Source organism: Lepisosteus oculatus, chromosome 1 (genome assembly GCF_040954835.1).
Source record: "Lepisosteus oculatus isolate fLepOcu1 chromosome 1, fLepOcu1.hap2, whole genome shotgun sequence".
Classification (NCBI taxonomy): domain Eukaryota; kingdom Metazoa; phylum Chordata; class Actinopteri; order Semionotiformes; family Lepisosteidae; genus Lepisosteus; species Lepisosteus oculatus.
This window is the reverse complement of record NC_090696.1, coordinates 65,845,667-65,864,631: the sequence shown is the minus strand read 5'-3', so window position 1 is coordinate 65,864,631 and position 18,965 is coordinate 65,845,667. Positions and strand designations below refer to the sequence as shown.

Below are 18,965 nucleotides of genomic sequence, written 5' to 3'. Positions count from 1 at the left end.
CCAAACCCTAACCCTGGGTCTAGCATTTATAGATTATATTGTACGTATATCTTAATTGCAGGTTTAACTGACATTCACCCTTGTTTATATGTTACAATTTACAATTGTATAGTCTGAATTAAAGTTAAAGTGAAAACAGTTTTATGCATTACTAGTGATATTATTGACAAAGGTGCAAAAACCTTTGTAAAGAGATACACCAAGGAAGATATTAAATTGTAAGAAGACCTTATAAATAACAAACAACAAAACATAATTTCACAAGATAAACAAAATGTTTTATTGTATATAGAAAAAATATTTCAGAAAAAAAATGTTGGAAGACAATGGATAATTTCATACATTTTTTAAAATATATGATATGAAAAAATGTTATATAGAAGGGACATTTTTTAAAACACTTTTTAAATATCATAAAGCAGATCCACCAAGGATATTTGCATTAACCTCTGCCCTCCAACATGGTACCAAAATTCCCTTTAATATTTTTGTATAAAATATTAAATTAATACAATATATGTAGTCTTCAGGTAAAGTTCACTGGTTCAGCACTCAGCAAAGTTTTGTGGCATCTTGGACTTTTGACTAAATCCAAAAAATGCTATTCATTCTGTAATTGTCATGCTGTATAAATGAGCAAATTGGTATGCAAGATGAAATTACTTAAAAGCTTTTGTTGTTTCAAGCTATCTCTTTATTTATTCACGGGACAATGCACTGTTGCTGGATATAGGATTATAGCTTTGAGGACCCAGATATTTAATTGTCTCTTACTCAAAAACACGAGCTTGAGGGCACCAGACCTAAAAGTGTCTCTTTGGCAATTAGTATAAAATGCACTCAGTGTTTTATCACTTCATGAATCATACTTTAAATGTTTTGAGGTGTTCCATTCAGTTTCATGCTTTAGCATTGTCTGTGTGATCAGTTTGGGTCCTGCAAAGAAGAAAACTACTGTACAAAGTACAAAGTTAGGTAATATGGTTCATTCTTCAGGTTAAGAAGACCCTGCTCCCGTGTAATTTCCCATAAACTATCCACATGTGGGAATATTATTCAGTACATTTAGCTGAAATACTTATGCTTCACATTATATTTGACCATTTTTTACCCAAGTAATATAAAACTGATTAAGCAATTATAATGGAGGACAATAAACTATATACTGTACAGTGGGCACATTTTCCTTTGGAAGTCCTACTATCCCCCATTTTGTTCAGGTACAGAAAATCATGTTTATTGATCAAATGAATCATTTTTTTTCAATCCATACGTCTCATAGTAATTTTGATTTAAAAAACATACTCAATTGCTTGCTGAGTTTCAAACCTGTCCCAGGATGTCTGCAGAAGCGTAACCATATTAAATAAGAAATGCCATTTTAAAATTAATTAATTTTAATTTTTTAAGTTCTGTTTTCTTTGGGCTGTAGCCTATCTAGACTCGATCATTTCTCAAATTACATTTAAGCAGCGAATTGATATTAAAAGCAATCATTTCAATCAATAATATAGCAGATACAGTACTTTCTTCTTTTATTCCAGCATTTACTATTGGAGAGCAAACAAACAGGTGCCGATATAATTCTATATTGTTTTAAAATTAATGTAGAATTATAAAATTGAAACAGGACATTGGAGATAAGAAATGCTTGGAAAATGTACAGTACATGGTAACTTCACAGACTGCTCTTGAAGAACCTTTGCCTCCTAGAATATAACACAAATAACATGGTATTTGTAAACAGTGCTAATTCTAAAATACACTTGTGTATTGGCATGATGTGCAGAAGAGCTTTTATACATAGTACATAGTTATTTTATTCCAGGTTTGTACAATTTATGTGAATTTCTAAATTATAGACTAAATAGCATGTTTATTGATTATAAGACCTGGATGTTTCTTCTACATGTCATGTTTATCCTGACCTACCTTGAAAAACTAGAACAGAAAGTTTTATGTCTGCAATTTGTACCTGTGAAACATGGCATATTTTGAATTTGTTGAGGTAATCTCAAGTGTGGAAATACCATGGAGGAAAATGGAAAATGCCAAGATTTTTTTTGTTATTATAATTTAAGAACATTATGTTTTGCATTCTCATTGATTTTTTCAAATCATTTTAAATTTGGTTTTGATAAATTACCAATAATTAAACAGTTCTAATTACGGTCACACCATTGTCCGATATTTGATACGGGTTAGGTAGGGCCCTGCGAAAGACACATTTAACTATGACAATGATGAGCTGACAGGATGCCAAGTTAGAGTAGGCTGAATCCTGCCAGGCTATCCGTATGATTTGGCAAGTCTTTGCAGCATTGTAGTGACATCAGTAAGACTTGCATCATGCCTCCAGTTGATGCCAACTCTAGGTTGGGCATTTTGGGACTACTGGAGTGAAGAATACTATATAACTCTGACAATGTATGATTCGGAGGAAAATATACATGGTCCTCTTCCCTTTAATGGTAGTTCGAGTGTCACAGTAGTATAGCCAAGTTGATTAAAAATCAGATATTTCCAAATGTGTAAATTAAAGCTACACATAGGAAATACACAGTGTATTACATACATTATTCTTACAGTCTTAGCCAAGATTTGTGTTTGTAAGAGTTACCTTAATATTGTCCTGAGGGGGACCTGCAGTGAGGGGAAGATTTTGGCGAGACAGAACGTCGCTGGAGGACGTCATCAATCTCAGATTCAGTAGCTCCCTGCAAGAATACCTCAGAATTGAGATTTACTGAACCTGAAATGCACCTTAGTTTTATACATGGTTAAACTGTACAGTACAGTATATATACAGTGGATATACAGTACAGGTATATAATCATGATCCTCTTGAAACTGTGGCAGGAATTATACATTGTGCTACATCAAAACTGTGGCGCATCAACATTTGGGACAGTTATTTTTTTTCCTAATTACATAATTACCCCTATAGATTTGTGTATTTCTCAGCATTTGGGGTAGCTACTGTATGGTGAAGGGCAAAGGCAAAATAGCCCTTGATAATCTCTATTCTGAACTGCCTGTACTTTCCCAAATCACAGATTGTACCTGTAATGATCCCCTCTATTTACTAGAAATTCATTCTTTTTGAATTATTATTGATACAAAATGCAAAATTACAGATTAAAATAATTAATGTTATTGAATGTACTAAGCATTTCAGAAATCAAAGTTCATTCCACATTCAGTTCAAGTCGTTTACACCCATGAAAACTACATTGATTGGAATTTGCCCCAGTGCAGCCCAGAAAAAAAACCCAACAACAAAATACATACATTATTACACTTACTGTACACATACATAGTACATATTATTCAATAAAAGGTCTATTCCAATTAAATAACGTATATACTGTATATATTTGTTCCCACATGATACTTGCAACATCCAAAGTCTATATATGGAGATGCCCAATGTCTTCTAGATAGATGCTATTTCAGAACTGAGCAGAACTACTTTTGATACTTTGAAATTTCCTCCCCCAAGGGAGGAACATTTGAATCCATTTAGGACCTGGAACTGGAGCATCCATTTAGGCTACCTGTGGCAGCCACATCATTAACTGAATATAGAGGGAACTTTAAGGGAGCTTTAGGTTCAACAAACCGTACTCTTATGAACAGTGCTATGGTTATAATCCAGGGTAATGTCTCATGTGAAGGATGATACCCCCTACATGTCTCCATGCTGGGGTCCAACAAGAAGAGTACCAGGCACAGGTCCTCCAATACCACTAACAGCGCCTGGTTGTCTATGAAACAGGCTGTGTTTGAACCTGCTGTTCAACATGCTTGTCTCTCCTGTCCACAAAATAATCAGGCCCAGCCTTGGTTTGCTTCTGAGATCATCTAGAGGGTGGTGAGATGACTTGTCTTGTCATGTCTTGACAAGGTTTATAGTACATTATATTCCAAGACTTAATATGCTGCATAAAAGCATGTTTTTTCAAGAATAGTCTATAGCGCAAAGGGCTATTCTACTCATAAAAAGATGCAACGGTCTAATTCTGTGATGGATAATTTGAATCAACTCACAGACATCAGTCTTTGCTTTGTGTCAGCCACCTTCCAATTTAAAGATGCTTAGTAAACAGGAAATCTGCTTCGTATTAGATGTTTGACTGAAGTTTTCTTTACTGACAACAGTTAGGACAAATGGCACAATAAAATGATTGATAGCCAAATAGCTCATTGAAGTTTTGTAGATTTACAGTAGTTAAACCTATATTTTTAACACGTTTTTGGAAACACCCACCCTACTATACTGTACATGGATTCTGATAAAAAGTCTTTATCCCGTTTTCAAATGAGTGCTAATCGCACTGTAATTGTATGTAGAAACGTTAACACTGTAACGGACAGTACATAAAACCATTATTGTGTTTCTTGAATAGTATATTTTATTTTTTTGTTTCCATTACAACTTTTTTTTATCAATCTCTACGATTTGGACAGCATACCTACTTAATAACAGTTTAACCATAGCAATGTATTGAGTAAGATTTGATATCAACCTATTTTGTTTAAAAGTGATTTCAAAAGGTTCTTGAGAAAGAAAACAAAATGATAATGGTAGAAAAATATTGCCATGTTTGACTGATTTAAAAGTGGAACACAGGTTAATATTAAATGGCTTATTGTGCCATATTATATGAAAACAGAAGACAATGGTAAATTCGAATTCCTTACGTTTATACAGTACATAATTTACAGTATACTATAGCATTTTATGTCTTGAAAGATACCAAAGTAATTTACCTATATTTCATAAATTAAACTTTTAATTTAAGGTGGTTGAGGGTGTAGTTAATTGTTCATAGCCTAATACAGCAGACTTCTGATCTATAATGGCCCCCTGAAGACAATAAAAATTAAATAGATGGAGAGTGGGTAACAAAATGATCATTTTATATTTAAGTAATAATGAGAGAGAGATTACTGGGCAGTACATAGAAAATGACAAAGAGAAACCATCACATAAAAGACATGTTGCCGTTTTTGAGGAATTGTAACAGCTTTATCCAGTGAACTGCCCTTTTGCACTATTATATAAAAGATAAGCTTTTTTGTTGCATACGTCTATGCTTCTTACGTCTGGCTAAAGTGTTTTCTGGCTTGTTACAAATCCCTCTTTTCTTAGCTAATGGCTAAGTAATCACAGTTCAATTTAGTCTTTTGTCTTCTAACTCTACCCCCCTTACTCAGCTTGTTTTCTGGGTTTCTGCCTCCTCTGACTCAGAAGTCAGCAGCCACTGCTGCAAAGTGTAATCAGATCATTTGGAGCATAAAATAATTGCTTGCTTAAGCTGAATGAGTAGGAACTGTATCAAACAGAACTGTTTTTGGCAGAGACATCCAATGAAAAATATATCTACCTATAAATATACAGACGAATGGATTTAATAAAATAGCAATGGACTGTAAGAATAAATTGAGTCGCATATGCTAAGCAGGGAATTATTAAACAGCTGGGGATCAAGGTGCCTTGGTGCTTCTTCCCTTAAAGAATAGATAGAGTGATTTTTTTTTAGAAAACTAAAATGGTTCAGGAGCTCCAGCTTCACCACTACTTGTATATAATGGCAAACTACATGTAATCAGATTAGGATCCAGTGAGTTATAACAGATGCTATGAGATTTTGAAAATTTAAGTAAAAAATGAACACTTAAACCATACAGCAGCTTTGCCAAATTAAAAACAAATGATGTTCCTGCCTGATGACTCAGTAAAACCAAAGTAGCTATAGCACAGTAGCAACGAGAGAAGCTCTTTTTGTGAAGCAGAGGATATAAAATTCACCATGGCAAATGACATAACCCTAAGCTACCACAGTAACTGTGTAATGAAGGAATGAAATTAAATTATCGTGTGAAAGAAATAAAATGGACTGTTTTAGGAATATTCCCATCTGGAGTATTCAAAAAAATGCTCTTGACTAAGGAAGATTTAATCCTTGCTGAATTGAGAAACTTCCTGAGAGTCCACTTAAAGAGGATAAACTACAAAGAACTCTTTCAAGAGTTGTCCAACGCAAAGCAATGCAAAAATGAGACTCCACGTTTCACGTCAGTTTGTCTTAAAATCACTGCTAAATTTAAAGGTGTGAAAGAATGTGGTGAAAGATTATAGAGGGAATATATTTTGGGCAAAGAGTTTTGATTAGCCTCTACCAATTATAACCCTTCGTGCTAAAATTGGTAGTTTCCTCTGTCCTGCTTCCAAGAGGAAACTACGTTTTTAGACAGGCAAAGGGAAAGGTGATTAACTCATTTCCTGTATAATTACGCTCAGCTGTTAGTGTTAAGCTTGCCTCTTAGGGTATAAAAGGACACTGTACAGCACTGCACAGCTCTTTATGTTTTATTTGACGGACCTGTGAACCACTGAAGTGTTGCTTGCTGAAAGAGAACAAAATGAGAATGGGATAAGAAAGTCAACTTGGGAAAACTGTGATGCACTTTGGCTATTGGTAAAAGGATGGAAAACAATTTTTAACTTTGCCATCCTATTAGATTGGTTAGGCTAGGGCTCCGGTGATAGAGCTGGGTTTTGCTTGGGTCTGTTAATAGCCTGGAATGAGGAAAGCCTTCAAAGGCTCATTTCCAACTTTATACCAGAGGATGTAAGTAAATGAGTCCACTGAAATGGTGCTTTAGCACCACAAACTGTCATATTGGGAAAAAATGATTTTCCATACTATTTTTGTATTCAAGTCATTATAACAATATTTTCATTATCTTTGTCACTATTCTCTCACAGGGACACCAATCCATGCACAGCTGGAAAGAATAATTCTTTCCTTGGAGCAACGGTCACAACATCCTTGTAAATATGCCTGAAAAAACTTCCCTAGTCCCCAGCATGGCAAATGGCAATAGAGGACTGAAATCCTCTGACAGATCTTGAAATATGAAAACATTGCAAAAAGAAAGCAGGTTGAGGAATTAAATGCCTTCACTGCATTAGGACTGATAATGACCTACAGTATGATGTATCCACAATTTAAAACTGAAAACGTATCTGGAAAATGGTGTACAGTGCTAGAACTACAGTACAGTACATACTTAAAACCATATCACAAAATCTAAAAGTTGTAAGAGAAAAGATGGAAGTGTTTGCCTTGTGTAGCTTACATTAATAAACCATGTTTATTTCCACTGTACTGACTACATTTGTCACACATACTATTGTATAAAAAGGATGGTTTGTACAATAAAGTATGTTTGTTATTCCGATTTCCACGTGACTTATTCAAAGGGTACACCGCAGCTCATATTTAAATGTGATTCAATGATACAAAGTGCTAGTTATGACTAAGGCTGATAACGGTAGATTCTAAAAATGCACTTAAATGTCTTAAATGACACTTTTAAAATGAACTTTTCAAAAATTTCATCAGTGACAAAGTTAATATTTCTAGAGGCATACAAGTCCAAAAGAAGCACACAGACATCATAATCCCTTCTTGAACTTACAAGTATGAGCACCAAAAAAGCCACTGTTATAAAAATTGGGTTTAAATGGTAAACAATTAAACACTTGATGTGCATCTGGTGCTACTCACTAAGGAAAGTCGTTCCCTGGCGCTGACAGATGTTAGCAGACTTCGCACTCGTTCATGGATTGATTCCCAGGTGCTGTGAGAACTGGAATGAAATTTAAATCACAGGAACAGATTGGAATGGATATGAATAATTAGGCCAGAACCAGTAGTCCATGAGCCAGACATGGAAGTCCCTATCTCCCCTAGAGAAATTATGTCATAGTGCTTTTAAGAAGCCTTTTAGCATGCAAACATAAAATTCAGCATGTCATTGGGTAATTGCTGCTTGTGACCAAGAGACAGCTATTTATATTGAAGCTGGATCAAAACCCTACAGAATAGGTCATGTTATTTGCCAAACCGCTTAATACCATACGGTGTCAAAGCCGGAGCCTACCTGGCAAGCAACGAGCGCAAGGCAGGGCACACCGTGGATGGGGCACCAGTCCATCGCAGGGCAAGTGCAAGCCACGGTAAAGGCCAAGGGGGGGAATTTGACCTGGACACCAGGATTACTCGAGAAATGCCCGGGCATCTTTAATGACCACTGAGAGTCAGGACCTCAGTTTAACGTCCCATCCGAAAGATGGTGCCCACTACAGTATAGTGTCACGGTCACTTTAGGACCCACACAGACATCAGGGTGATGGGCTCCCAGTGCTGGTCCCACTAACGCCACTTCCAGAAGCAACCATAGCTTCCCAGGAGGTCCCCCATCCAGGATCTGACCAGGCTCAACCCAGCTTGGCTTCAGTGGGTAGCTAGTTGAGAGCTGCAGGGTGATATGGCTGCTGGCTCTACAACCTTATATGTTCATTCAATATTTGTACTTGAATATATTAACAGTAGCTTTATTTCATTTGAGGTATAATGGTAGATGAACTGCTGAAAAATGAACGTTATGTAGAGGCCAATCCCTGCTGGCTGGAAGATCTCCTGGCTGAAGAAGACAGACAGCTCTGAAGTGGGCAGAATATGTACAATTCCAGTAGCAAGAATAAGTTTGTGGTCAAACTTCTTACTTCAGCTAATCAAAATCTGTTCTATGCCAAAAGGAGATGCGATGAGCCAAGAACTTGACTTTATAAGATTTGCAAAGACATCCCTTAAATTTAAGGTGACAAGCATAACAGATGCCATAGAGTGCTTCCAGACATTCACAAATATTAAAATATATCATAAAGATTAGAAATTACATTACTTTAATTAACATTCTGTTTGTTTGTTTTTTGCTAGTTTCTAAGCAATATATTAAAAGGATGAAGTTGATTATTCAGGATAAATGCAGACAATTTATTGTATATACAGTAAGAAAACAGCTCTGTTATGTTGTTAAACAATGTTTTACTTTAGCTACTTAATTAAAAATAACTTATATGACAAAATCTAAGAAAATAATCATCCATATTATTAAATGAATATACATTTTCTATCATTTATAGCTAAAATCACAAAATGGTCTGAATTTATTGTCTGGATTACATGTTTTATGACTCAAAAGAGATTAAGTGTTTTGCACCAAAAGCTTAGGTTTTCCAAATTATATGAAACTAACACCAGACAATACATCATCCTTTTGTCCAACGTTTACAACTGTCTGCATGTTAAAAAACGGCAGTGGGTTTTATAGCAGTCTAGTCTAATTAAAAAAGACCATCTAAATAAGGCTTGAACACTGATCTGATTATGGGGCATATTTTTTTTTAGGTATATAAAATGAAAATTCAGGGTTTCGTTTTTTTTGCTTAGCAAAGAACAAACAGCGTAATTCTCATACTACATATGTCAAGGTTTTGTTGTGCTTACAGTCTATAATGTTCTTTGCCTTTAAAAAAGTGGCGCAGATGGTTTATACAGGAAATACTGTATACTGAGCACTGAGTTTCCTTTCGTACCTTTGCTTCAGAGGTGAGCAGTTCCTAAACTGGCTTTGTGAAGGCTGCATTGTTGAGTTAGGGGGAGATCTCTTCAGCTCTTTCAAGTTCAGGCATGAACTAGAATTCAAGGTGTAATTAACAAGATCATCTGTGTCTGTAGATGAAAACGCATCCTCCAGAGTCCTAGGGATCTATAAATAAAAGCATTAAATTAAGCAAAGAATATTACTGTAGGTTACATGTAATTTTACTGCATATGCCAGCTCTCCAAAAAGGAACCACTTTTTCACTGAGCATTTTTGTACTCTGCCTGTTACACAAGTGTTGATCGTAATAGTATATAGTTCAGTGGTTTGATTAAATCCTAATGAATATGATAGAAGGCCTATCATTATTTGGAGTATTTGGAGAGCCTCACCTAACTGAGGAATGGCAGTCTAGTCATGAGGACAGGCTGCCCAAAAATCCCCCCATTACTATTGTGAAGATTAAACTAGGGTGCGAGACATATATACTGTACTTAGGCAATAGGAGGTGTGCGAAATTTGGATCTAACCTATATAACCTATAGTTTATAACTTCTGTTATGAACTCCATTTGAAAAAAAATGCATAAAATAAAAAAGATGACAGATGTACTTGGTACTTTTCCAAATGTAAACTCACAGCACATCTATTTATGGCCCAATGTCTGCATTTACAGTAACTACTAAATTCTAAGGGAGCACTTAATAACTTCATAACCGAACAGACAGAATTTTGATATTTTACATACCCCCTCTGCAGATGGATTTGACCTAGTTGTTTCATGAGAGTCTTCTAGAAACACAACATAAATCAAATTTGGTCAACCCCTGGTAAAGCACAAAATAATATTCCATAATATTTAATGGATAACCAAATAAAACATTAAACAATTAATGAAATAAAGTATGATGTGCCAAGCGATAAGAGATAAAATTGACATAACTAAATCAGACTGGCTGTTTACAATTGTCATGAAAACATTTAGAATAGAATAGTAAATAAAAGGATAACTAGTGGCAGAGGTTTGGGAGCGATTTCAATAATTTCAGAAATAAACCTTAAATTTAAAATGGATGAATCGGCACAGAAAAACAAAATTAGCCCAAGAAGGACACACTGTACCAACATAGAGACGAGCCTTTGGAGAAATATCTCTTGATGTGGATTTCCTAAGAGAAGCTTGTGAAATAGGTTGTGTTGATGTCACAGGTGGCCAAGAGTTACGGACCTGAAAACAGAACAAACAGATTGCATGTTAAAACGATTTCTGTATTTGTTTCTATATTGACTCACTAAGGGCCAAGAAGTATCCTGGAAACGTTTCTGGTAAGCAGATTGTATCCTATGATGACTTGTGTCATAAAAGAAGTAATAATAAAAGAAATACTCCATCTGGTGGCTAAAGTGAAGTACTGTGGTGGCTTTTGTTTCAGTATTGGCACATTGTGAGCACAGATACTTCATGCAAAAACAGGAGCTCTCTGGATTTAAATGTTATTCCCCAATCACAAGTATTGTCCATAAATGCAGGGCCCTTCTCAGCCTAGAAGACCAAAAACAGTGGCATTCCAGTACCAAGATAGATAACCCCTATTGTGTCCAATTCTTGTGTTTCTACCATTTCCTTTCTTATTCTAAAAGCATTCAATAAATAAATAAATAAATAAATAAATAAATAAATAAATAATAATTGCTTACACTTATATAGTGCTTTTCTGGACACTCCACTCAAAGCGCTTTACAGGTAATGGGAACTCCCCTCCACCACCAGCAATGTGCAGCATCCACCTGGATGATGCGACGGCAGCCATAGTGCGCCAGAACGCTCACCACACATCAGCTCTCAGTGGGGAGGAGAGCAGAGTAATGACGCCAATTTATAGATGGGGATTATTAGGAGGCCATGACTGGTAAGGGCAAATGGAAAATTTGGCCAGGCCAGGGAAATGGATGGCGCCTATTTACAGTATAGTGTCCCCGTCGCTATACTGGGGCATTAGGACCCACATAGACCGCAGGGTGAGCACCCCCTGCTGGCCCCACTAACACCTCTTCCAGCAGCAACCTTAGTTTTTCCCAGGAGGTCTCCCATCCAAGTACTGACCAGGTCACACCTGCTTAGCTTCAGTGGGTTGCCAGTTGTGAGTTGCAGGGTGATATGGCTGGTGGAAATAAAGTTAAGCAAAAAATAAAAAAAATAGAAAAGACCAAAAAGGAGTTAGAGTTGTGCTCACATGTCGTACTGCAGAGTCAGGTCTGGAGTGGGGGCTGGACTCTTGCTGGTTTGGCCCCAGGTTGAGATGTGCAAGTCTCTGAGTGTTATTCTCCGACAGCTCCGCTATGTGCCTCCGAGTGGCAGGTGACACAGACCTCAACTTTGACATCCCTGTTGATTTGTCATAACGCTGCTCTTTACTGTGAGGGGCTCTTTTCTTCCCTGGTGAAGGATTTGCTTTCTTGGATAATTTGCATCCTAACTTCTGGGCCTTCTTCCGGATTATTTTTCTTGAAGCTTCCTTCTAGATATCAGAAAAAAATCCAAATTATTTTTATTAATTTCTAGAGAAAACACTCTTTATGAAAATAATAGAAATGACTTCAGAAGGAATGGCTCAGAATTTCTGCTTTAAAGGAGTCTTATAGCTCAGGTTATAGCTTCATAGTGAACAAAATCACAACACTGGGCCCATATAACTTATTATCCCATACAAACATTGCAGTGGGTGAAAGGGGTTCATGACCAAAGAAAATGAGCATTTAAAACATTTCTCTCAAATACTATTTAATTAGATCAGCTTCAGAGGTCTCTAGTGAACTGGTTCCCAATCCTGATCCTGAGATCTCACATACCTGCTGGTATTTATTTCACCTGAGCAACAAATTAAAACATTTAACCCTTAACAGACCTAATAATAGGCTTACTTGGAGCACTATAGCAGTTTTCAGTTCCTAAACATGTAGGATATTTCCTTTTAACTGTTGTGTTTCATTAGTTACTTTATATCTCCAACTCCTGAGTAGAATAAAACTTGCAAAAATTCTAACCAAACAACTTGTTGGTTTGGTTAAGTATTCATTTAAATAAAGACCTCCGTTTCCATGAAAGTCTGCAGAAGTGTCTCATTAGAAAAGAAAATCTTTCATGTGATTTATCATTAATTATTTGGCTCAAAATTTTAGTGCTTCCTTGTTATATGAGTGAAAATCCATGTGCAAACTCTATCTTGTCTGTAAATCATCTGTAAATTGTAAATCATCTGTTTTAAACCATTATGCATATTATACAACCTGCATATGCTATTAAAATAGTAATACAGATTTTAAAAATAATACTAAGGAAATCCAGCATTTAAACAAACACATGTGTAAGAAAGCATCTTACCAAAGGAGTATTTGTACAAATCCCATTCTCTATTTTTGAGCAGCATTCTTTAATGGTGGTTCTAGTGGAAAATTCTAGCCTTGGTGCAATTCCCTGGAATATGAAGGAAAGAAGTGATGAAGAGCTTTTGGCTATCCCGTAACTCAGTCTTTCAAAGTCTGAGAAAGACTCTTAAGTGTAAGAAGTAGCATTTATTTTAGGAAAGTTATGCTTTCTCTCAGCTGTGGCCTGTAATTTAAACAATTCATGTAAAATCGAGGTTTGAGAAAAAAACTATTTTACAGCTTTACAGTTTTAGTAGCCAAAATGCTTTTCTAAGTATGTAAAATGTATGCTACCACAGACTGCTAAAATCCCACTTTGCATCTGTAGCAAGAAAATAAGAACATGTGACAGTATCAAAACTGTAGTGCTGGCAGGTGTCTTTGAGATTAATCTCACTGTATCTCGACAGACTTCTCCAGCACAGAATCATGATCACAAATGTTCTCCTAAACTAGTGAATATTGTGCTGGAAAGATAGATTCTAACCTCTTTCCCCACAATGTGAACATGGTCCAGATCTGCCATGATAACAGGCAATGCACAATGTTGTACTGCACTAGTATTAATTAAGTATAATATACAGTATGTAAGATATGTATAAGTGCATATTGCATATGTAATATAAAGTACAATATTTGTATATAGTATAATTATGTATATATTATAGGTAATGTATGCTAGCATATTCTCTATTTGTGAATTAGAAGTATTTTCTTTCTTTTAAAAAAAGCTTATTTGCTTCTATCTGCATGGTTAAACCAAACTGATCATTAAAATATTAACACATATGTGATGTGATCAATGTTCAGGTTTTATTAGCACCAATAGATTATATCAGCTGCAGAATAGCTATAAACAAATGAAACAACGCACAATTTGAAATTATATTTAAATTTGTTTCTGCGGTAACAAAGACCTATTCTGTGAAGACGGAATAGGAACGGAAATCTTACAGGGAACACATGTGCTCGCGTCATTAGTATTTCTCTGTCCACTCCAGGGTATGAAGGGGCCAGCTTAGGCTCCGGGAACAAAAAGGTCCGGGCATCTTCTTCATAAAACGCCAATGTTTCACCCACTGAAATCAGGTCAAAACAAAGACAATGAGAACTCATTGCTGTGAAAATCAAATCACTATCACTAGTATTATACCTGGGGGGGATCAGTTGGAGTGATCATTTTGCTGATGATCTTAGGGTTTAGAACTTAGAAGCTGGGTTCAATCTTTTTGGGGATATTTTACATAGAGATTGACTCATTCAGCCTTACTGTCATAGCAGAGGTAATGAATGGGACTGACAGATGGGATTGTTAAAATGGTGCGAAAATACAAGTACCTTACCTGGCGGAATTAACTGTATCAGCTCAATTTTTGCAGTTTCCCCTAATTTACAAAGAAAAGATATGTCATGTACGATGAGGAGGTCAGTCAGGCCTGACTGACACATTAATTCTATTAGAGTGACAAAAAAATTCTAATGCAACAGGGCAACAGTGAAGGCCCAACGTGTTATTTTTGTTATTCTGACCTAGAATAAAGTTTTCCTATTGGAAACAATTTCATATTACAACAACGAAAAGATACATAAGTTTGAAAACCATCCTCTTCACTAACCACTTCCACTAACAAGTTTATGACACACGACACAGAACAGATGGTCTTCAAATAATATTACGATTTACATGGTGCACAAAATAACCTATAGCCAGAAATGGCTGTATAGGTCTTGTGTCCAGCTCCCTCCTAATAGAACCCCCTGCATGTGTCTACAGACCAATCCAGATAATACAGAACACTGCAGCCCAACTAGTCTCTCAGCCTCTCGAAACAATCTACAGGGCTTCCTGGGGGCCCGCACTGGCATACAGTATCTTCGGACCACTGTGTCAGGCCCTATGTTCCCACTAGTGTACTGAGATCCGGTTCCTCAGGCTGACTGGTAATGTCAAAGCTGAGTCCTTAGCCTCAACTGTTTTTTCTGCACTGTCCCTCCCAATGGTGGACCAACCACAGACTCACTCACCAGCTCCAAGAAGAAACTGAAAACTCAGCTCTTTAGAAATACTGTATCTAACCCCAGAGTCCCATGCGTATCCCTCACAAACTGTACTGACTGTATGTTACCTGCCCATATTCCTGTTTGTCACATACCAACATCCCTAGCACTTAAATCCATGTTACCCATCCTGTTTCAGGGGTTTTATTGCTGTCTTCTGCATCCTTTGCAACTTAACTAGATGTTGTTATAAGTCACATTTGGATAAAATGAATAAAACTAAATGAGTCATACTCCACATGTTGTTGTTTTATCTGCACCTGATCAAACTGCATGATAGTCAAAGGTTGAGCACAACATAAACATAATGAATAGCTTTCACTTTTGGACTTCTGTTCTAAATGTTTCAGACATACATTCCAACAGCTCAGCGACAGCAGCTGGGTCAACTGCATGCTTAAATACCTAGAAAGGTAAACAGAAACATGTAATAGAGGGAGATACATTCATTTACACATACTGTACATACACTATGTGCAATAAAAACATGTCTACATATGTGTGACAAAAACATGTCTTAATTTAGTTTCAGTAGCTCACATAAATAATATTTTAGCTGAGACCAGATTTGTGTTTGAGTAATGTTAATATTTGATTTCATTAACATGGCCTGAGCTCAGTGTTTAGTTCTTACGCTGAGTTAAAATTGACAAAATGAGATTATTAAGGATTTGTATTTATTATTTTTATTTCTTATCCTTTCATAAGACATGATTTTACTGGACAAAAGGACAAAAGCATTTAATAAAAGAAACTACTCCTGCCTGCACCCATGGTGCAGAATGATGTTAATTTGACAGTTCAGTGACACCCTTTCTTTGCTCCAATCTCCACTTGGAGTGAGGATTACTTGACTTCAGGAAATACATGACATGAAATACATGACTTCCGGTCTTGCCATGACTAGCTTTCTCTCCCAACCTGAGTACTCTAGCGTCAGCTTTCCATTGCCTTTAACAGGAGATTTCTGCAACAGGACAACTGGCTATAAGTGTACAGGAAGAGTCATGAAATATCTCACAGCAGTCTCTCCAGAGGCTCTCGGTTGTATTTTGAGCACTTGAAGATGGACACTGTAGTAACGTAGAACACTGAAGATCTTCAGTTTTCAGTGGTTGACATTTACAATAATTGTCCTGCTAGATAATCCATATAAAGTGTTAAATATTAAAAATCATAAATAATTAAAAACTCTTTACCAATGATTTTTAGTATTAATAACAACATAATGAATTACCCAGATGCTCCTACTGGTGTGCTTTAAGATCCAGGGTCTTCATAAAGTGTATTTATTAAACTGGTATGACTATGCCTGTGCTCAATAAATACTCACATCAAGTCATACAGTTTTACCTAAGATTTTGTTTTTCCCTTTCACTTTTCCCTCCTTCCCACATACTGTAGAAACTTGAAAATAAGATTCTGATAGCACAACCTCCTGTCTCTCACTGAAAAAAGCATCATTTCATTTCCTGCACTGTTGAAATTAAAGATAGACTATGGCCAAAAATGTATTTACCTTCTCAAATCTCATTTTTTCCTTAAACAGAAAGGGGAAGACTGGCGCAACACACTCGGTTTTCTTGTACTGATTCATGAGGCACACACTGAGGTAGACATCATCTTTGTCAGCCAAAAACACACCAGGACATGTCACCTGGGAAAAGATTAATAATAACGAGTGACTTTTTTCTTTTGGTGTTCCATTCCTTATACTACAGTATATCTCCCAAGCTGTCACACCTAGTGAACAGACTTTAACGTGGTTTCTTTACTATTCACGATACCAGCAATCTGCTGTGTGCTGCTCTGCATTGTGTATTACAATGTTATTGAGAATTGCAACTGAACTTACAGTATAAAGGTACGTTTATAAAGTACAACTACATTTTTGGAAATACAAAAAATAACAATTTGATAGCTTGTTGGTATATATTTATAGTTTTCCACTATAAATACCCAAAGGAAAGAGCCACGATTTCACATTATTGTTATTTTGTACAGTTAAATGAATATGCTGATTTTACTGTTTTAGCATGAAGTCACACGTAATAAGTTAATTTGCTAACTTTATCAATGCATTTGCCATGGCCCTGTGTATCTGCACATGAATATCAAGAAGCAGTAAAACCTCTTTATTTTAGCATATTATCATAGCATTTGTTACCCCTATAATGCCTCTCTGCATACTGTATTTCTGACACGAAGGCCAACAATACCTGGTACTAAACTGTCACAGTCTAGCAGGTTTTCATAGGACATTGTTAAATAATCAATTTCTAAAGATAAGTCAATTTAATCAGTTAAGCAGATACATTTCGGCTACATATATTAATAGAGTTTTTTGCACAAACCTATAAATACTCTGCAGAACTCTAGGAAGAGCTCTATCCACCACATGTCTATATGAACAAATATCTGATCAAAGTAATCCATCCATCAATTTTCTAGGCACTTCTTCCAATTCAAGATCACAGGGGAGCTGGAGCCTATCCCGGCAAGCAAAGGACACAAGGTGGGGTACAACTTGGATGGGACACCAGTCCATTGCAGGGCAGACAGACAGCTGTACACAATAACACACAGGGCCAATTTTCCCAGAAGCCAATTAACTTACTGTACTGTACTGTATGTTGTTGGACTGTGAGAGGACACTGGAGCACCCAAATACAGGGAAAACATACAAACTCCATTGAGACACTGTAGCATTCAGGTCCCATTTTGAACACAAATAACCCAAAACTTAATTATTAGCATCCTATAACAGGTGCTGCTGAACTGGATCCAATGGGGTGGGCTGTGTTATGAGCTTTTGAAGTGTAATGAGCAGAGTGTAAAATCCGACTTCGACCTTCTTTAACTTTCCAATAGGTAGCTCCAAACAAAGCGACTCGTTGCTTCCTGGTTCCTGTTCGGTTGCTCCAAGACTGTGAAAAGATCTCCCAGCCCATACTGGATCTTACAAGTCAATCAGCACTTCCACATCCTGTCTCTAAGCTCTTTTGTATACTTCAGGTTATAAATCGTTTTAATTTAAAGAATAATAGTTACAGAGACGCTCATATTAAGCTTTTTTTAATGCAAAATAGATCTAAAACAGAAACTGTATAAATGTAAGGGAAACTTAAATAATAAAACAGTTCTTACATACAACAATAATAAAAAAAAAGATCTGTAAACTAGTTTATCCTTTATGCATTTGCGGAAATGTAGCAAAATGCACAAAACAATTCGATGTTATTCCGATACTGAAATAATAAAAAGTCTGCACGGTTCCTTTAAATTTTAAATGTATCTTCAGGTTTTCCATATCTCATATTGTAATTAAACAAAACAAAAAGTCCGTTACAACAGTTGTACAACATTCGCCTGTTTATTTTATTCTTGCGTCTGTCCCTTCTGTCCATGTTAAGTAACAACACAGTTTGAGTTTGGCGAGATGTGTTGCAAGCGAAACTCACAGTGGAAATCTTAATCCTAATCCAGTATTTTGCAATTAGAAATGCGAGTGCTTAAAGCAGTCCATTTCATGCAGAAAATTACTGTATTTAAACATACCGTTTTATTAAGGAATTAATGTATAATAACAGCAATAAACGGTATCCCCTACGCTAAACGACAAGCGTAAACACGTGGATAGTAAAACAAACAAGAGATGCGGTTCTTACCGCATGGAGATCCAATTCAACCATGACCTTCACTGCTTTTTGAGGCATTTTCGGGAACTTTTCATGCGCTGGCAAAACTTTGATTCGCTCCAGTCCGCAGTGCCCAGCGAGCCCAACCCTTTCGGCAGTCAGACCCGCCGTGGAGACCGCCGCGGAGTAGCGTCCGGTTGCCATGGGGACCGGCTGTCTCCTAAGGTCTACGCGTCTGCGCAACTCCCCGCAAGGGGGCAGAGAGACAGAAAACAGCTGGGACATCAGTGACACCTGGTCAACTTGTACATTTTCCACTATTCTATATTCTTCTGCTAGTACGTGTTCTTCTGGCCTTGAAACATAAGGGAAGTTGTTCCA

General features: G+C 36.5%; 2 protein-coding genes across 3 annotated transcripts in view; one reads left to right on the top strand and one right to left on the bottom strand.

Annotated features, from left to right (window-relative positions):
• The window catches only part of LOC102687626 (excitatory amino acid transporter 3-like), a 44,071-nt gene extending 37,218 nt beyond the window's left edge, over positions 1-6,853 (top strand). Inside the window, exon 13 of the mRNA XM_015345892.2 lies at positions 6,776-6,853. The gene's annotated coding sequence lies outside the window, so the exon portion shown is untranslated. The remainder of the gene's footprint in view (positions 1-6,775) is intronic.
• On the bottom strand, positions 1,519-18,909 carry spata6l (spermatogenesis associated 6-like). 2 transcript variants are annotated; one of them, XM_015345893.2, is made up of 13 exons: positions 18,615-18,907; positions 16,466-16,603; positions 15,303-15,351; positions 14,232-14,273; positions 13,843-13,967; positions 12,845-12,937; positions 11,697-11,981; positions 10,585-10,690; positions 10,211-10,254; positions 9,455-9,627; positions 7,581-7,662; positions 2,621-2,717; positions 1,519-1,709 (listed from the first exon to the last, which is right to left on the bottom strand). In XM_015345893.2, the coding sequence occupies exons 1-12, from the start codon at positions 18,867-18,869 to the stop codon at positions 2,622-2,624; spliced, it is 1,488 nt and encodes a 495-aa protein (XP_015201379.1). In that variant the 5' UTR covers positions 18,870-18,907; the 3' UTR covers positions 1,519-1,709; position 2,621. The 2 variants fall into 2 exon arrangements, with proteins under 2 accessions (XP_015201379.1, XP_015201380.1); XM_015345894.2 differs by lacking the exon at positions 16,466-16,603 and having other exon boundaries at positions 18,615-18,909.
• Between the last annotated feature and the right edge of the window lie 56 nt (positions 18,910-18,965).

Bases quoted from the DNA above. Each gene is read 5' to 3' on its own strand.
- spata6l (XM_015345893.2), bottom strand. From the start codon at position 18,869: ATGTCCCAGCTGTTTTCTGTCTCTCTGCCCCCTTGCGGGGAGTTGCGC. The intron at 15,352-16,465 runs GTAAATACATTT...TTACCTTTCTAG, and splicing joins AAAAAATGAGATTTGAGAAG to GTATTTAAGCATGCAGTTGA. The intron at 11,982-12,844 runs GTAAGATGCTTT...TCTGATATCTAG, and splicing joins TTTGTACAAATACTCCTTTG to AAGGAAGCTTCAAGAAAAAT.